At 43.0% G+C, this 12,482-nt stretch overlaps 6 protein-coding genes across 6 annotated transcripts; 3 read left to right on the top strand and 3 right to left on the bottom strand.

Moving 5' to 3' along the window:
• Positions 1–1,575: 1,575 nt before the first annotated feature.
• Positions 1,576–3,699, top strand: FA14DRAFT_160852 (uncharacterized protein). Its single transcript, XM_025498859.1, has one exon. The coding sequence runs from the start codon at positions 1,611–1,613 to the stop codon at positions 3,222–3,224; it is 1,614 nt and encodes a 537-aa protein (XP_025356170.1). The 5' UTR covers positions 1,576–1,610; the 3' UTR covers positions 3,225–3,699.
• FA14DRAFT_48495 (uncharacterized protein) lies at positions 3,216–6,284 on the bottom strand. Its single transcript, XM_025502405.1, has one exon. It carries the CDS (start codon positions 6,174–6,176, stop codon positions 3,429–3,431), a length of 2,748 nt encoding a protein of 915 aa, XP_025356171.1. The 5' UTR covers positions 6,177–6,284; the 3' UTR covers positions 3,216–3,428.
• A 495-nt stretch (positions 6,285–6,779) lies between these two features.
• Positions 6,780–8,735, top strand: FA14DRAFT_48481 (T-complex protein 1). Its single transcript, XM_025502404.1, has one exon. The coding sequence runs from the start codon at positions 6,990–6,992 to the stop codon at positions 8,658–8,660; it is 1,671 nt and encodes a 556-aa protein (XP_025356172.1). The 5' UTR covers positions 6,780–6,989; the 3' UTR covers positions 8,661–8,735.
• Positions 8,736–8,810: 75 nt separating this feature from the next.
• Positions 8,811–9,569, bottom strand: FA14DRAFT_155282 (uncharacterized protein; the record flags this gene model as incomplete). The annotated part of the gene is made up of 2 exons (XM_025497746.1): positions 8,811–9,522; positions 9,550–9,569. The coding sequence occupies 2 exons, from the start codon at positions 9,567–9,569 to the stop codon at positions 8,811–8,813; spliced, it is 732 nt and encodes a 243-aa protein (XP_025356173.1).
• Positions 9,570–9,857: 288 nt separating this feature from the next.
• On the bottom strand, positions 9,858–10,412 carry FA14DRAFT_160854 (uncharacterized protein; the record flags this gene model as incomplete). Its single annotated transcript, XM_025498860.1, has 1 exon — positions 9,858–10,412. The coding sequence occupies one exon, from the start codon at positions 10,410–10,412 to the stop codon at positions 9,858–9,860; it is 555 nt and encodes a 184-aa protein (XP_025356174.1).
• Positions 10,413–10,984: 572 nt separating this feature from the next.
• Positions 10,985–12,307, top strand: FA14DRAFT_122755 (MFS general substrate transporter; the record flags this gene model as incomplete). Its single annotated transcript, XM_025496531.1, has 1 exon — positions 10,985–12,307. One exon carries the CDS (start codon positions 10,985–10,987, stop codon positions 12,305–12,307), a length of 1,323 nt encoding a protein of 440 aa, XP_025356175.1.
• Positions 12,308–12,482: the final 175 nt, after the last annotated feature.

Genomic DNA, 12,482 nt, shown 5'->3' on the forward strand with positions numbered 1-12,482 from the left:
TAGTCAAAGGAAGGACAGCAGAGCAAGGCATGGAATGGGATATGTACCCCGGATTCTTGTAATCTTTGCCCGGGATGACCGAAGTTTTAATTTCAATATCTTTTTAGGTGTAAAGAGTGTGATTTGTATCTAATTATGAGCTGATTTCTCAATTTTGATTTGTTTGTTTGTTATTTATTTGTCCGTATATACATAGATCTGTGCATGCATTATAGAACCTTTCTCATAAACCTCCTTGCTTGAGATGTTTGCAGATCTTTTTATTCTTTTAGTGATTTACCTGGATTAGATGTTGTCTTTTAGTAATTGGGGTTTAAAACTTAAAGCAATGGAAAATCCATGGAATTTGATAAGCATACAGGATTATTGAAAGAGTGGGATTTCGGATCACCTGTTCACATGCAAACGGCTTCTGTTTCGCTTAAAATAAACATGAGCTCATAAATAAGTGTGAATAAAATTATAATAGCTGAGGATCGATGATAGAAAGGACCGTATTACTATTCGTGGATCGTCTCACCCTAAGAGAGAGAGGGAAGGTTCCGTGGTGCTAAAAGGGTAATCCACTAATGCAAGGGCTTGTTTGTTAGTGTTTATAGTCACATACATACATTAATTGACTTGCCTTTTAGATTTGTGTTGTGCAATCAATGTATGTATGTAAGTAACTCGACGTGCGTGCCGATCAAGGCCACTAAAACAGCGCGACAGTGCCGGTAATGAGAGATGATACTATCCGGAATGAAAGAAGAAGCGGATAGATAAATTGTGAGATGGATCGTCATGAAGATCTTTGAATGATCAACATTTATAGAATCAGTTATTAAAACACATTCGGCCGAGTATAAGATAGAATAAGGTCTGAAAGACTATATAAGATTCTTACATCAGGGAAAGAGGAATAAGCTAGTGGGAAACTTTAATGGTAAGGTTAAAGCTAGAAGCATGACTTGCTTTAAGAATTCTGTCAGAGATTGCCGATCTTTAGAGAAGTTCGATATGTTGATCCTTGTAGAGACTGAACATAACAAGTATAATAAGATCTGACGGTTTACATAATTTCAGCTTGCTTACATCAGAAGGGTATATAGAAGATTTAACAATTAATATGACATATTAAGATATTCTGATAATATCGAGTTCACATTTACTTAACTTATCTATCTCTCATCTAAGCAGGTTACCATCGCTAATATGATAAGATCTCATCGTACTTTCATTCGATTGAATTTTAATAACATTCTGACTATCAAGGCAGGGCTGTTTATTGCTGCTAGATAGAAGATGAAAAGTGTCTGCAGATTTTCGTGAAATCCATCTTATCGTTGTACGGGTTGCTTTTATTGATTGATGGAAGATCTTCTCTCCATTGTCCCACGGAGGCACGATTTGTTTGGCTTGAGAGATGACCGTGCTTAATTGCGATTAAACACGTGTATTACTCTCGCGTTTTGCGACATGACACTCGCCTGCCGCACCGCTTTTGACTAAAAGACGCCCGCACCAAAAAATCGGACCGCTTCAAGAAAAGAAGAAAGTAGGTAAACTAAATTTAGATTCTCAATCATTCCCAACAACAACGATTCATTTTATCATATCCCACCACAAAGATGAAAAGAGGAGCAGAAAGACAGATACAAAGAGAAGATGGAGATGATCCACATGGAGTTGGAGCAGAGAATGATGGAAATGCAGGCAATGGTGGTGGCGGCGGCCAAGGAGGTGCGGATATTTCTGCTAGACCGATTCGTGGATTGCCAAAGAAGAAGCTAGCAGGGAATTCATTTGGCGGATCTCCTTCACCATCACCTTCTGCACCTTCTTTTGGTGGCTTCGGATCATTCAATAGTACCGCAACAACTCCAGCCAATAATGCCACAGCTCCAAAACCAACATTCTCATTCGGTCAACCTAGCAATGGATTTGGTGCAAGCAGCAATACAAGCTCTTTGAGCGCCAGTGCAAAGCCTTTCACATTTTCGGCACCAGCTACTACGACTACTTCGAATGGTGTATCAGCATCTGCTTCAACTTCTACAGCTTCTACATCAGCATCCAATAACGATCTAGAATACTACAGGACTCTAAGAGGAGTCAATGAATCACTCAAACAACAACTTGGAAGCAGTATAGAAGCAGCGTTGAAAAAGGATGCATTCGCAGATCTATCAGAACTGCTACAGAGTATAAGGGCAAAGTATGATGAATTCCGTACCAAAGCAGAATCGAAAAGAGGATCTGGAGAAAAGAGTGAAGCAAAAGCAATACCTGCACAAGAGCCACCGAAAGTGTCAGCTCCAGCATCAATAGCACAATCGACGTCTCAGAGTACTGCCAGCGCTACCGGCCTTTTTTCTCTACCCTCGAATCCATCACCTTCACAGCCAGCAACCGATCCGAAACCTACATCGTCAGCTCCTGCCCAGCCATCAGTATCACTACCGAAACCACCTGCATCTGGCGGGTTCTCATTTGCTGGGTCTTCATTCTCCGGACCAAGTGCAGCATCTGCCACCACTTCAGAAGCAAAACTTTTGCCTGGTCAGCCGACATTTTCATTGCCCAAGACTGGATTTTTCAAAGCATTTGGAAAGGACTCTGATGAAGACAAAGGAGATGAGGAGGAGAAAGATGAGGAAGAAGAAGACGACAATCAAGCAGGCGCTTCTACATCTACGGAAGCTCCTAAGCCAGCTTCGACTGCTTTTTCTTTTGGCGCTCCATCATCGAGCAGTTCAAAGCCAATCTCTTTTGGAGCACCTACAACATCAACGAATGGAACAGGATCGAATCCTTTCCAATTCTCATTCGGAGGCAATTCGTCCGCCAAACCAGCTACAGGAACGACGAGTACGTTTGGAGCACCATCGAGCTCATCAACAAATACTGCCGCTGCGCCTGCCGCTGCATCGACATCGCCAGCACCTACATTTTCGTTTGGACAGGCTGCCGGATCGAAAACACCTTCGATCGGATCAAATTTTGCCAATACGAGTGGAGTAACACAACCGGGAGCATTTTCTTTTGGATCGGGAAAGATTAGCTTTGGCGGCAGTCCTTCTCCAAGTACGGGCAATAGTGGATCGACGACAGGATTGTTCGGCAACGGAAGCGCTTCTGCAACGCCTTCTTTTGGTTCTACAGGTTTCACTTTTGGAGCTCGAGTTTCAGGATCAGAGAAGAACGATGGAAGCGAAAAGAAAGATGATGATAAATCTTCTTGATCGTTTTGCGTCTTAGTAATGTACGATATATCATGCTGTTTTATTTATGTTGCAATACGCATCGATGTTTATGAGCATGAATTTGATTCAACAAAAGGAAAACAGTGTGCAAGCAATTGCAATTGAAATCAGTGCTGTATGTAAGGGAAAGTTGGCATGGGTAGAATACAAATGAAGGAGAGAGAGCTATCCAACGATAATCTTTCAACGGGTTCCGCGTCCTCCACCACCCGAAGTAAGGACGAGCTTTTTCTTCTTTTGCTGCTTAGTCTGTTGTGGTGGTTGAGGCGGTGATGGTTTGACTGTTTCCTCTTGCACGACTTCTTGTTTGGCTGGACTTTGACTTTCACCTTCTTTCGTCTCTTTCACTTCATTGTTTGGAGGAGCAGTATTTGTAGCAGCTGAGGTCGAATTTGTTCTACCTGGGCTTCTGCGTGCTTGACGATTCAGACCACGTCCTTCACGAACAGAATTGCCATTTCGTGCACCGACAATAAAGTCCTCTTCCAATTCAAGCCAAGCATCCCAGTCTGGTCCATCTTCTTCTCCTTGACCGGCAGGTGCTCTTGATGAGTTATGTAGTGCGTGAGAAAAGCTATTGCCTTTCGCAGCTGGAGTTCCCCAAACCGTTCTAGTTGCTGCGACTGGTTTGTTATTACGAGAAGGTGTAGTATGGGAAGTTGTTGTATTGTGCTCTTCGCTCTCACCTGCTTCACTGCCTGCAATTCCTAATCCTTCTATACTACCTCTTCTCGCAGCAAAGGCTTGAGATGCAGCAGGGAAACCGTCATCTCCCTCAGTAGCGTTCAGAATTGCTTCTTGCACTGAAGGCGAAAGCATGGACTGACTCCCGAAACTACTTCCGAATGCGCCTGCATCAACAGCAGATAAAGCAGGCGATCGAGAAGCTGCTCCAAATCCACCAATGGGGATCGTATTGGTAGTCATCGGAGGTCTCGAAGCCCTTTCTTGTTCTTCAGATCGTAATTTCGCTCGATCTTCTCTTCGTTCACGATCCCTACGCCTATTCCGCCTTTGTCGTAATGCTTGATCGTACATGCGCAATACTGATCTTGAAACAGGTGACTGTTCGTTATTCGCTTCTGTATCACGTAACATCTTTTCCCAGTCTACCTCGATAAACACGATATCTGCTCCTTTAGACAAATGCGTCAAATATTTGCACCTCTTTCGCATCTCTTCGTTCATGCTACCTTCATCTGCACCTTGTACGCATACTTGCAATGTGGGTGGGAAAGCAGAATAAGATCCATGAGCAGAGAGGAGAACCTTGATATCTAAGGGATGCAAAAAGATGTTTTGTCCGGATGACACTTGATAAAAGAAGAAGCTTGAGGAAGATGGTGCAGGCGGGTTGAGATTCTTTCGCGTACGTTGCGTCGTCTGTCTGCCATCCTTTCTGTCTTCCTTTTCGTCATTCTCATCACTGCTAATCCGTATATCTTGGGTGGTGCCACCTTGCTTTTGAGACTGTATGGCAAGGAACTCTGCTGTACCTTCTGTTTGTTCTGGGACAGGATCCTGATTTGATGCCTCATCCTTCGTTACTGAAGCCTCGACATTCTCATCATTTTTCTTCTCCCGCTCTATTCGCTTACGTTGTCTCCTGCTGATCGCCTCTTCGTCCCGTGCTCTGTTACCCTTTTCGACTTCATAGTGTTCGGTCAACTCTTTCCGGGCATAGCCCATTCTACTTTTAACACTTTGCGTATCTAGTTCGTTAGTCACTTTCTCCATCTGTTCATGTACTTTGCGTTCTGCCAATCCGACAAACGCTAACCCAATCTCGTCCTTTGTTAAGAAAGATTGCAACAATTCTCTTTCGGATTCCAATTCTTGCAAATCACTATTGAGATTGCTCAATAATAGATCCGGTGATGCCAGCATAAATTTACTGAATGTCATCACATCAGGCTGGAAATGCCAAGGAGCACTATGTTGAGCGATAAGAGGTTGATCGGAAGTTGAAGTCGAAGCTGTTGGCCAAGTGGAGGATTGCGGTAATGCCAATGTTGTCAAATGAGGTCGCTCAATCAACCGCATACACAAGTAATCATCAGATGTTGGTCTGGTGGGTTTTGCCGAAGCAGCTGTCTGATCGACATCTTGTTCAAACTCTTGTGCGCGAGCTTTAGGATCCCACCATTGAACTGCTTTCAGATCGCGAGAGTAGACGGCGTCCCAACAGACAGGACAGCGTTTCCATTTCTGCGTCATCGTATTTGCAAGTCCGACCGACGCATTAGGAGTGATTGATGATGTTGGTGTGTGGCGAGGAGCTGCACCCGGAATGTGGGAGTGAGGTGTCGATGAACCTGAAGCTACTGGAGCATCGTGTACGCTAAGGTAGTGTAGGATACAAGGATAGCAGTACACATGTCCACACTTTGTCATTCGAGGAGCTGTTGGTCGAGATAAACAAATAGGACACGATGCACCTTCGTGCGTTTCCGAGGTATCGCCATGTGCATGAGATGATGATGATTCGAGGGCGGATAAATGAGAAGCGGTGAATAAAGCCGATGTAGTTGGAATCAAAACGGTGAGAATGTCTGACCAATTCAGATAGATATCCGAATCAGCAAAGTATGCTGTATAGTCACCAGTAGGTTTGACGAGGAATCGATATTGAGCATTAACATATCTCTCCTTGTTGAATGGAACAGCACTTGCACCTCTTCTGTTTCTTCTTGGAGCAGAATGAGAAGTGGGATTATGAATTCTGGGAGGAAGTGTAAAGGCCAAAAGATGATTTATATTTTGACCTCTTGCTGCATTTGCTTGATTGTTATTGTTCACATTATTGCTCGGATTTGCATTACGTCCATTTCTCGATCTACGCGGTTGAGAGCCATTGCTGGTGATAGTAGCATTTGGCTTCCCATTTCGATCGCGAGACATGGACGCCATCGTATGTCCCAATGCGCTCATGAAGGGTTATAATGTATATCGGGTGCGGTTTTGTGAGGTTGGTGATCAATGAAGATGACCAAAAGCGTGCAAGAGATGCCTAGATTTGAACTGCAGTGATTAGACCAAGAACCCAATCTTGACTCCTGTGACCAAAGCGATATTTATAAATGAAATCAATAGTCCCTTGTATGTCATTAAACGATAATGATTGACGCGTGAGAAAAAGGAGTGATAATGATCCCTATCCGTAGATCATCCGAGGAGGTGTTGAAGATGATGGCGCGTGGCGTTGGTGAAAAGCACGTGTCAAGGCGTTTGATGGTGTTGTTTGAAGATGTTCAAGTGATGTTGCAGTTTATATTTACGCTTCCAAGCCCGCCAAAATGGCGGGAGATGGCGATGGAAGGGTAATGTGAAAGAGATTGTTTGTTTGCAATCACGCATTCAATCTGGTCATTCGGGCCACCCTTTAAAACGCGATCAAAGGTGATTTGACTAATGCTTGCATATCAGCAGCTTGTTTCCAAGCAGGCAAGCAGGCCCTGTGTTTCATTTACAGCCCTATAAGGTGGAGCAGGGCCAGGCAGGCTGAGAGTGGACGGACGTGCGAAAGGCTCAAGCTTGCCCGCTTAAGCACTTTTTGTTGATCCAAACGCGTGCAATTATTGTTAGGGAAGCGTAAAGAACGTTTCTTTCAAGCCTTTGCAGTAAAATTAAGACGCAGTCTCTCTTGAGTGAGTATTTAGCGGCATTTTATGGGCGCGCGAGAAGAAAGCTCAAATCAAGATGTTGGTCTTGCCAATCAAATCACCATCATCATAAAAAACCCATATGAAGATGTCGACTGCCGGACCAGTCTCAGCAAATCATGCAGGCGGAGCTGCAAGACAGCAACAAGCTTTCAAAACACAAGATAAGCCAGATGAAGTTCGTAGATCAAATATGAATGCTGCCAAAGCGGTAAGCGACGCAATTCGAACCAGTCTTGGTCCAAAAGGTATGGATAAAATGATTCAAACTGCATCTGGAGAGGTTGTCATCACAAACGATGGTGCAACAATCCTAAAGCATATGGCAGTCATGCATCCTGCAGCAAGAATGTTGGTCGAATTATCACAAGCTCAAGATGTTGAAGCTGGTGATGGTACAACTTCTGTAGTCGTCATTGCAGGTTCTTTATTGAGCGCAGCCGAAAAGATGCTCAACAAGGGTATTCATCCAACCATCATTGCAGAGTCATTCCAAAGAGCAGCCTCAAAAGCCGTCGAATATCTTACCGAAATTGCAACACCTATTAAATTGACAGATCGGGAAAGTTTATTGCGCGCAGCCAGCACCAGTTTGAACTCAAAGATTGTCTCTCAATATTCATCTGTGTTGGCTCCTATCGCTGTTGATGCTGTCACACGTTTGATCGACCCTAGCAAGCCAGCCAACGATAAAACATCTGTTCCACTACTCGGACAGAAAGGTGATGGTGCCAATGTCGATTTGAGGGATGTTCGCATCGTTAAAAAGGTTGGAGGCACAATTGATGATACAGAATTGGTTGAAGGTTTAGTACTTGAACAAAATGTCACCGCAGGCTCTGGAGGTCCTATTCGTATGGAGAAGGCACGTATTGCAGTATGTCAATTCCAATTGAGTAGCCCTAAGCCTGATATGGACAACCAAATCGTTGTGAACGATTATAGACAAATGGACAAGATTCTCAAAGAAGAGCGTCAATATCTACTGAATATGTGCAAGAAGATCAAAAAGACAGGTTGCAACGTTTTACTAATCCAGAAATCCATCTTGCGTGATGCAGTGAACGATTTGGCTCTTCACTTCTTGGCAAAACTCAAAATTCTCGTCGTGACAAACATCGAACGGGACGAGATTGAATTCATCACAAAGACTTTGAACTGCAAACCGGTGGCTGATATTGAAAACTTCACAGAAGATAAATTGGCCAGCGCTGATTTGGTGGACGAGGTCAGCCAAAGCGGTGCTCGTATTGCCCGTATCTCTGGTATCAAGAATATGGGAAGAACAGTCAGCATCCTATGTACCGGTGCGAATGCTTTGGTATTGGGTGAAAGTGAGCGTAGTTTGCACGATGCCCTTTGTGTTGTACGTTGTTTGGTCAAGAAGCAAGCTTTGATCGCTGGTGGTGGAAGTCCAGAAGTTCACGTTTCTCGCTTGTTGGCCGAATATGCTCAAACGTTGAGTGGAATGGAAGCATACTGTTTCCAAGCCTATGCTGAAGCCTTGGAAATCATTCCTACCACATTGGCTGAGAATGCTGGTTTGAACCCGATCAGCATCGTGACAGAATTACGTAACAAGCATGCAATGGGTGAGAGAACAGCAGGAATCAATGTGCGCAAGGGACAGATTACCAACATCTTGGAAGAGAATGTTCTTCAACCGCTATTGGTGAACACTAGTGCGATCGAATTGGCAACTGAAACAGTATCTTTACTATTACGTATCGATGATTATCACTTGTCTCGTTAAAAGAAAAGGTTTTTGCAATGGCTTTCTGTACTATGCTCATTCACATGTTCAGACATCCCCTCCATCATATCTCATGTACGAAGTACCAAAATTCAAAAATGTTATGTACTAAAGGCATATTTACATGAAGAAAGATATGATTTCTTTCAACTACTTTCGCTTTGTTCGGTTATGTGGCTTACCGAGCAAGAGAACGTTTGTGGCTTCCTTGTGTAAATCGTCCAGCTTGGCATGTGACATTCTGGGACTTGGATTATGTCTTGTGCCTACCCAACCATCACGAAAATCATACGTAATTTTTTGAATAGGTTCAATTTTCAACGACATCTTCTTCGGATCAGGATCTCGGGTTTTCTGAATGATTTCATAGCCTTTCCTGAATAGCTTCGTGTCTTCTTGTTTGATATGTTCATTACTTTGAGCGATCAATTTTCGATGTTTACTCGCTTTCCATGGTTTATCTCGTGCTTCTTTGGCAAGCTTGATTTGATTATGATAAATATTTGCTACCTTTCCTTTCGCACCTTCATGATACGTTTCAAGCTCTGCTAAACCAGGTGTACGGATCATCCTTGGTGGACTTGGAGGTGGCGTACGCGATGGTGAAGAGTTTTTCGAGCTAAAAGCTTCGCCGGAAGCACTTTTGAACGAACCAGAAGAAGAAATACTAGATGCACTGGAAGAAGAGAGAGACCGTGATAATCTTCCGCTCGAAGGACTAAACGGAGGACTTGGAGGAATTGGCTTTGTACCAGATGTTGATGCTATATCTGAAGATAAAGCAAAATTCGTCAGGCAAAGCATCATTGCAATAAACACAAAGACGCTTTGAGAGGAAGATGTATAGAGGTCAGTTGACTCACTTATTTAATGGCAGGTAAAAACTCACCGATTAATAGAAAAGTCCATTTTAGTAAGGTTACCAAAAAAAAAGACCTATATTGGGTAGAGGGAGGAAGTACAAAAGCGTTGAAGCGCCTATATATTTAACTCATTCTGACACTATCAAGACAACTGCTTCAGTTGAACGCCCCTTCAATGCGTCATGAAGCCCTGACGTCCCGATAGTCTGTAGGAGGGATGCGAAATACAAACATGCTACAGCCACTTATGGTGGGGCTCATGAGGCTCAATATTAAAGAAAACATGAAATGAAATTGAGTATATATGCAATACAAATGCTTCAGTATCACTATTCTAGCTAATAGATGCTCTACGTTTCTTTTCTTTTACTTGTGATGTGTGCATTTGCGAAATTGCAATACTTGAAACTTCTTTTGCAGAAGCATGTTGATGAGCGATACGATCTTTACTCCATTTCGGTGAAGGCCAATTTGAGCTGTCAATCCAGTGTTTATGAAGTTGTCTTGCTTCTCGCATACTATGACTTGCGGTTAGATGTAACGGTCTTTCACCTTTATTGGGTACTGCAGCATTCTTACTCGGTCCTTCTGCTGTCCATTTATCAATATGTTTATCATATTTTTCTTTTATTTCTTTCATTTCTTCACCTAGTGCATTGATCTTTTTCAGTGCTACTTCAGCATTCTTTTCACTTGTCTTTCCAATATTTGCATGATTTGCTTGTCTTCTTCTACCTTCAGCTAAAACATGATTTAATTGACTTAATGAATCATTAATGATTTTATGTTGTTCTTCTGCTGGCTTCTCATCTCGTTCATCCGAAGAAGCGAGTACATGAAGATGTTTGAAAAAGATGGCTAAGATGATAAATAGTATAAGTCCTCTCATACCTCCAAGTCAAGCTGTAGTAATAGTGGGAGAGAAAGATGTTCTGTACATCTTTCTCCAGGGCCTTTAAATCAACTCGCTTTGATACGTTTATCAGCAGTAAATAGGGGCTGAGAGATACACATACTCTCTCATTCACAGGTCCATGTGTGGTATCGTGTGTTTTTTCCCATAAAGGGCGTTCTTGTGTACACATTTCATCTTGAGAACAGGATTTCATAATGAATGATATACTCCAGCTAACTCCGAGCGCAGCGTATGCATGCAAGCTTATTTTTTCGGACTTTAGAGTCATATCTTTATCCGCGTAGCTTTCATTAATTATTCAGTCTTAATTTTTAAGAAGAAGTGTGCTTATGGGGTGTAGACAGGTTTAATGCCGAGTTCTTTTGCATGATTGACATACCCTATCTATCCGGCTTTTCTCTGCTTTCCCCACCCGAGTAAAGCATTCAGGGTACTCTTCCTTGCCATCACGCTCCTTTCTCTTCTTCTTCTATCGCACCATCAGATCTTGAGCATACAAGATGGCTACGGCCACTCTGAACGAAATATTGAAGGAAGATGGAGGAATGAATCCGGCAGGCAAGCTTGATGTCGAAGACCCATATTCTCCTTCACTAGGAAGGGAAAGTATCAAAAGCAGCGAAACAGAGATCCCATTTGCTAATTTTAACTTCCCAGAAGGTGGTTTGGAAGCATGGGAAGTTTGTCTAGGCTCATTCCTGTTATACTTTACCTCCTTTGGTTTTCAAAATGCTTTTGGCGTTTTTCAAGCGTATTATTCCAACGAAATGGCCGGCGGTCCCCTTGCAAGTCCATGGGCTATCAGTTGGATTGGTAGCTTTCAAGTCTTCATGACGTTCTTTGCAGGTCTTTTATCAAGTTCACTTTTGGATCGAATGTCTGTCAAAGTTGTCGTCACAGCCGGCACTCTGATTCATGTTACTTCTTGTATGCTACTCAGCATCAGTACAACGTATTGGGCCGTCTTTTTGACACAAGGACTGATGCAAGGTGTTGGAATCGGGATCTTATTTGCACCCGCTTTGACTTGTACGTCCCACTACTTCAACGTCAGAAGAGGCTTGGCTCTCGGAATTGTCGCTTCTGGTAGCAGTCTTGGAGGATGCTGTTGGCCGATTGCATTAGACAGACTAATTCACCATGGACCTGGTTTCGGCTGGGCATTGCGTATTTGCGGTTTCATCATCTTGGCAATTTTGGCAGCCGTTGTTCCACTTATGAATCAAAGATTACCTAGAGCAGTCAAACGTGATTCGTTCTTTGATTGGTCAGCATTCAAGCATACAGGATATGACCTCTTGCTCGTCTCGCAATTCTTTGTCTACTTGGGCCTTTTCTTCATTTACTACTACTTGCCATACCTTGGCTCTATCAATGGAATGTCTGCCAATGCAGTATTCTACTTGGCCTCTGCCAGTAACGGAGCTTCATTCTTTGGACGTATTTTGGCAGGGTTGATTGGTGACCGTTTGGGAAGATTTAATGTTTTGACCATCGCACTCTTGCTCAGTGCAACGATCATTTATTCTACGATCGCAGTCGTTCCACAACGAGATGGTCAAGTAACTGCAAGCCTGTTTGTGATTGCAAGTTGTTATGGTTTAGTGACCGGTGCTTTCTTTGCATTACAAGCAGCAACGGTGGTATCTCTTGTAACAGATGTGAAACGGGTAGGAACATGGATCGGAATGCTGTACGGAGCAATATCTTTACCGGCTTTATTCGGTCCACCGATTGGAAGTCAAATATTTCAACATCATTCTTTCCCAGACGCTTTAGCATTTGCTGGATCATGTGTGGTTGTTGGAGCAATCTTTATGGTTGCAAGTCGATCAACCGTTAGCAAGAAGCTTTGGGTGGCAGTGTAAATCCCTTTCTTCAAGTAGAGTTGACGTCATTTGTATTATATCATCAGCATTCCATCAATAGATTCATTAGCATTATAAACCGGTGACTGATAGTGATAACCACAATGTTCGTAATGTTCTGTCCCGTTAACGCGTGTTAAGACTGTATAACGCGTAAAGTGTATTTGAAGTGTTG

The sequence above is a fragment of the Meira miltonrushii genome (assembly GCF_003144205.1).
Source record: "Meira miltonrushii strain MCA 3882 unplaced genomic scaffold FA14scaffold_2, whole genome shotgun sequence".
Lineage (NCBI taxonomy): Eukaryota > Fungi > Basidiomycota > Exobasidiomycetes > Exobasidiales > Brachybasidiaceae > Meira > Meira miltonrushii.

Coding starts and splice junctions, on each gene's coding strand:
- FA14DRAFT_160852 (XM_025498859.1), top strand. CDS start 1,611: ATGAAAAGAGGAGCAGAAAGACAGATACAAAGAGAAGATGGAGATGAT.
- FA14DRAFT_48495 (XM_025502405.1), bottom strand. CDS start 6,176: ATGAGCGCATTGGGACATACGATGGCGTCCATGTCTCGCGATCGAAAT.
- FA14DRAFT_48481 (XM_025502404.1), top strand. CDS start 6,990: ATGAAGATGTCGACTGCCGGACCAGTCTCAGCAAATCATGCAGGCGGA.